The 6,129-nt window shown below is 27.3% G+C and overlaps 1 protein-coding gene across 1 annotated transcript; it reads right to left on the reverse strand.

Moving 5' to 3' along the window:
* Nucleotides 1-436: 436 nt before the first annotated feature.
* LOC131650561 (uncharacterized) lies at nt 437-2,859 on the reverse strand. Its single transcript, XM_058920266.1, has 11 exons — nt 2,722-2,859; nt 2,374-2,641; nt 2,194-2,284; nt 1,983-2,110; nt 1,814-1,904; nt 1,578-1,734; nt 1,315-1,478; nt 1,090-1,210; nt 838-1,008; nt 662-736; nt 437-586 (listed from the first exon to the last, which is right to left on the reverse strand). Exons 1-11 carry the CDS (start codon nt 2,857-2,859, stop codon nt 437-439), a joined length of 1,554 nt encoding a protein of 517 aa, XP_058776249.1.
* Nucleotides 2,860-6,129: the final 3,270 nt, after the last annotated feature.

Here is a 6,129-nt window from a genome sequence, read left to right on the forward strand (position 1 = left end):
AGTTGTGTTGACCTCTCAGTAAAATTGCAAGTTCATTTTCATGTAAGCAACTTTTGAATAAGGTTGTATGTGTCTTTTACCTGTGTTGTCGTAACCAATATTGCAAATTGTGGTTGTTATTAGTTTTGACAATATGTTTTTACAATAGCATGTAATGCTAGTTTGGATATTGGAGATGAGTAAAAAACAAAGTATATCATAGCAGTTGAATAAATGATTAAGAAAAACCAGAAAAGTCTTATATTAAGATAACAGAAATAAAATTACATAGTTCTTAACAAACCAAAAGAAACAGACTTACAAGTCTGATTTGTTTATGTGGCAATACAAACAAAAAACAAATAAAGTGGAAAGGAAATAAAACATGTCCACACCATAAAACAAAAACACACCAAAACATACATAAAATTATGCAGGAATTACTAATCTATCTTCTCTATTTTATAATTTTCTTGAGCTTGTTTGATGAAAGTTCTCCATCACATGTGGCATCCGAGGTTGTTGACTCGCTTGATGCGCCTGGAAAGTGTCTTTTTCCAGTAGGAGTAAGTGGATCTGTGCTGTGCGTCGAACTCACATCAAGATCCTGTTACATAAGTGAACAAACATCACACAATATTAATATTCAACAGTACATTAAAAGTGGAGTACATTTCAATACAGTAAACGTCCTTACGACGACAAAATTAGGTTCGGATCGAACAGTGGTCGTTGCTTCAACACCGGGTTGTTTCATCTACAAATCATTCAAAAGATATTACAAAATCATAATATGCGCAAAGTCAGTTTATAATGATTTTAAGTTGCATAACACATGTAAAGATTAAATTCAAATACTTCATCTGTGTCAAACTGATCAGCAAGCTCTTTCACAAAAGGGTCATTCTTCAATAGCATAACGACCGAGGCATTCTTCCACCGTGGTTTCCACTTAACTTTGAAAGCCATCTTGCAATCCAACATCTGATCCAATGCCAGTGGGAATTCCAAGGGATCATTAATGCCAGCCTGTAGGAGATGGCAAGGCAAAGATTAGTTAACTCTGGCATAATTGTCTGTGTTTTTCCAACAGTATGTAAACGGAAATACCTTAATCATTGTATGACGCAGCTGAGAAGCAGACAATCCCAAAAGTAACTCACACTCTCGGTCCCAAAATAGAAAGTTACAGCTATTCCCGGCATGAGTAGCTTCAATCTCAATCTTATACCTACATTCGCAGTATACATAGAGCACTCAAAAAGGTCATGTTCAGTACCTTGACGATCACACATATAAATGAAATAACATAAAACATGTGACAAGTATGTCAACCTAAAAATCTCTGCCTCAGTGAAATGTCCAGCCTCACACTCAAACGGAGCTCTGTCACCACGCGCAATACATGAGCAAGCATGACAACCACGATAATACCAGCCATACGGAGAGGCCACCAGCATTTTAGTGTCTTCAACAGTCGCACAAAATGTAATCTGCAACTATGGAACCAAAAGATAATACGATACACAGTCAAATGCAACGGAAAAATGGCAATATATACTAAATCAGAATAAATGGCCAACAACTTCCAAACATACAGTTCTAAGTTTTATGATATCCCCAATAGGCATTACAACAGCCTTTGAAAGCAATTTCTGAACAGGAGTCAACTGTTGATTTTCAGAGTTCTGTGCCGAAAGCTGGGAATTGGAACCCTCCTGGCCAGACAACGTAATCATGGAATCCTTCGGAAAGCTGTCAAATGAAGACAGTAATGTAACAATCACATTGCATAAAAATGAAAACCACACAAGAGCAAATCCAGGGAGCATACCTTTCTGTAAACTCTTTCATCGGCAGCAAATCAGTATTCAGACCAAGCACGGTAACATTAAACGTGTTTGTCACGGACAGTGGAAACTTTCCTATACAAATAGAATGTTACATAACTTTCTATATCAAAATACAAGGATATCTAACACCAAACTTGATCAATTACTAACCCTGTTCCTTGACTTTAGCATATTGGATCATGACAAAAATAGGACCAGAATCATCTCCGCGCTCCTGCTTGAACTTCATGAATTGTTCAGCATAGGATTCCCAAAGCGTGCAATTGATAGTATTCTCACTGAAGAAATAATACAAACAATGTCATCTACATAGTCACATAAGATATGTTCGATAAATTATACAATAAATATAAATACAAACCCCCCGTCACGCAGCATCATGTTAATCTGCTGCTTCCGGGCACCTGATGTGGTCTGTGAATACCCAATACTTTCCACCATACCAATGACATCTAAAACACATACATCCAAAAAAACCTTAAAATGAAACAACACATAAAAAACAAATCCAGTAAAACAGAATACAGATAAAATATTCTACCTATTAGCACATCCTTGTTAAAGTTGCCGTTTATTATATCAGTAAATTTAGTAAACACCAGCGGCTTTGGAGGTATTTCCGCGTTGTTATCATCCGTAACTGTAGTGCCAGCAGTAAACTTCAACATAAACTTATGAGACGAAGGTCTGAAAGCCGCAACATTAGCCTGAACCTTAAAATTGGAAACGGTGTAACTATGATCCAAGACCATTTTTTTAGAAAATAGAGATACATGAGGTGCAGGAACAACAACATGTATGTCACCACCCTGGAAAAAAAATTAAAATTAAACATACAACAAACCAAAAATAATATACGAAAAAACAACCAAAGAAATCACTTCATTACCGATACATCAACAAAAATCATCTCAAAATGCTCCCTCTTGTTCGAAACAACTGTCCATTTGTGGTGCACACGAACAGAAACTTTCCAAAGTTCTTTGGTGTCATTGATGTCATATATTTTGGCTAATGGTCTTGCCATATTGAACACTGGTATGATACTGCAGAAAAGTGTAGCTAACCAATACTATAAATAACAAAACCATGTAGGAGTTACAAACTCTTCATTACATTCTTCATTACATAACCATAACCGATGCTGAAGCTGAATGGAAAGAAGCATATAAAGTCCTCATTAAGTTCTACTTGTAACACATAATAATGGAGCATAGAAGATGCATGGACAAACCTAACTTAATGCCAATTATGTGAGACATCAATAGTGGAATATGGAACAACATACCTTCATAAATCATCAAAATTACACATGGCGCATCAAGAAGAAACAATTTCTACTCTCAGACTAAGCCACTTGGCAGCACCACATAGAAAGTTCAAAAAGATAGAACTTTCTTATATTATAGATTAATAATTATTTTTATTTGAGACACAAAATTTTTATTTTTTTTCACGGACCACTATCAGAAAAAACATTTTTTATTTTAATTAACAATTGTTTGTTTTTATTTAAGACACAAAACTTTTATTTTCAAATATCAAAACTGAATTTTTAATATTTTTATTATTCATTTTATAATTAAATAGCTCATTTCAAATTTACATGTATATTTAAATAAAATTTATATAACATCAAATAAATTTACCCGTGCGAACGCACGAGTTTCTTGCTAGTTGTAATTAATAAAAAGTTAATTACATTATCTAATACATAAAATACAATTTTTTTATTAATTTAAATTATTTAAATCATACAATATTTAAGACTTTACTCATATAATTATTTCTCATAAATTAGTTACATATTTTGTCATGTAATTTTTGTTATCAAATATTTTTTAATCATACAATAGTATCTTAAATATTTATGAATTTCAATATAATTTAGTTCATATAATTTTTGTTTATGTAACCATTAATACAATTCATTTAACATGACTTAATCATACGAAGGTTTTCTACTATAGTTTTAGAGGCTTAATTAAGTCTCCTAACTTCTCTTTTGCTTTTAAGTTCGACATCTTTGAATCTCTTTTGCATTCCTTCTAATTCATTTACTTTTAATTTAAAGTCTCATAAGATTTGAAACTTTTTTTTTCCTTCTAAGTTTCCTTCGTGTCTTCAATTTTTTATTTTCTTTATTTGCTTATCTTTACCATATACTATAATTTTATATTAAAAAACTTAATATAAATTTATTGTATAATTCCTTAGATCGAACACAACAACAATAACTATGGATAATTGTCATATTTTGTCATAAATCTAAATAATAAATTTTATCACAATTTGTTTATAAGTTATACAAATTCTAAATATTTATTTCAAAATAATTTTTAAAAAAATAATAAATTTATAGACACAAAAAATTTAGCTCATATATTATTTAAGGTTATATTTCATCTGTTACACTTTTAAAAACTATATATTTATGATCATAAAATACAATATGTATGAACCGTATATTTTTAATTTATTTGTAAATACTTTTGTCATGAATATTTCTATGTATTTATCTCATGTAAATAGAATAAATAAAATTAAAGTTAATAGTTAGTTTTTGGCTCAATCAAAGTTAATAGTTAAATAACATGAATAATACATATTTTCTTAATTCTAAATTTCATTTATGAATGTTAATATACTGTGCGAAATAATTTTTTAACCAAATAATTTAAGAATTCTTGTTTTTAAAGTACATGATAGATTGATTTATATATACAAAAGTTGAAGTGTTAGATATTATTTTTTAATATAACTAATTCAAAATATCTTTGAATGTTATAAAAATATATTTTAAATTAATATTTTATATTAAAAAATTTAATAACAAAAATATTACATTTCATAGAAACAATTTAAACAATATTTTATTGAATTGGTTTTGATGATCTCAAAATATATTTGATCAGAGCTATAGATGTAGATATTCAATAAAATTGATATTATTGTTACACCATTTCTCAAAAGCTTAAAAATAAATTAATATAAAATAAAAAGAACATCAAAATTTAAGGTCATCATCACAATTCAAAGAAATTTCTTTACTCACCTCCCTAGTTTCTTGATCACCTCTAGTGAAAAATCCAAAATACTCCTAACTTCGGAAATGCATTTCCGAAATGCTTTTTTTTTTTTCAAAATTTGTTTTATTTCGGAAATGCACTTCCGAAAACACGAAAAAAAAGGTGTTTTCGGATATGCATTTCTGAAAACACCCTTTTTGGATTTTCGGAGATGCATTTCCGAAAACACCCTGTTTTGGACACCCTGTTTTGGAAGAGGGCTGTCTTCGGAGATGCATATCCGAAATATTCCAAGACCAAATTGGTCTTCGAATGTTTCGGATATACACTTCTGAAAGAATTCAATAATTATTAAAAAAATAAAATCAAGGTGAATCAATACAATTAATAGGTATAAAATGAAGGCGAATCAATAAAATGAAGGTGAATCAATAAAATCAAGGTGAATCAAAATTTCCTAAACAATTTTAAAGTTAAAAATTATTTTACTAACTTATATAAATCAAAAACATTTTAATTTCATAATTTTTTTGAATTATATATAATTAAATATAAAATTTATTCATTAAAATAAAATTAAGACAAAATATTTTTTTAATTTTTTTAAACTAAATAAAAAGTTATAACTCATTTTTAATTATGAATCAAAATAAAAATATAGAAATATATAACAATAATTATTAATTTTGTAGGTGAAATATATAAATATATAATATATAAATATATAAATATATAATAATTACTATAAATTAAAATACTCATTTTTATAATTTTATAATTATTATATAAATATATAAATATATTTATAATTATATTTATAATTATATTTATAATTAATATATAATAATTATTATATAAATATATAAATATATAATTATTTTTATAAATATATAATAATTATTATAATTATTATATAAATATATAAATATATAAATTAAAACACTCATTTTTTTAAATTTTTTTAAATATATAAATATATAATAATAATTATAAATATATAAATCTATAAATAAAAAATTATAACTCATTTTGTAGGTGAAATTATTTTAATTTTTTAATTAAAATTATTTTAAATTTTAAAATATGAATCAGAATAAAAATATATAATAATTATTATTCATAACTCATAAATTTTATCAAAATATATAATTATTATTATTCATTACTCATAAATTATATCATGATATGTGAATTAATTAATATCCTAAAATTTTTAATTTTTGGGATTTTTAAATGTTTTTTTTGTTTTTTCGGAGATACATCTCCGA

Source organism: Vicia villosa, linkage group LG2 (genome assembly GCF_029867415.1).
Source record: "Vicia villosa cultivar HV-30 ecotype Madison, WI linkage group LG2, Vvil1.0, whole genome shotgun sequence".
NCBI lineage: Eukaryota > Viridiplantae > Streptophyta > Magnoliopsida > Fabales > Fabaceae > Vicia > Vicia villosa.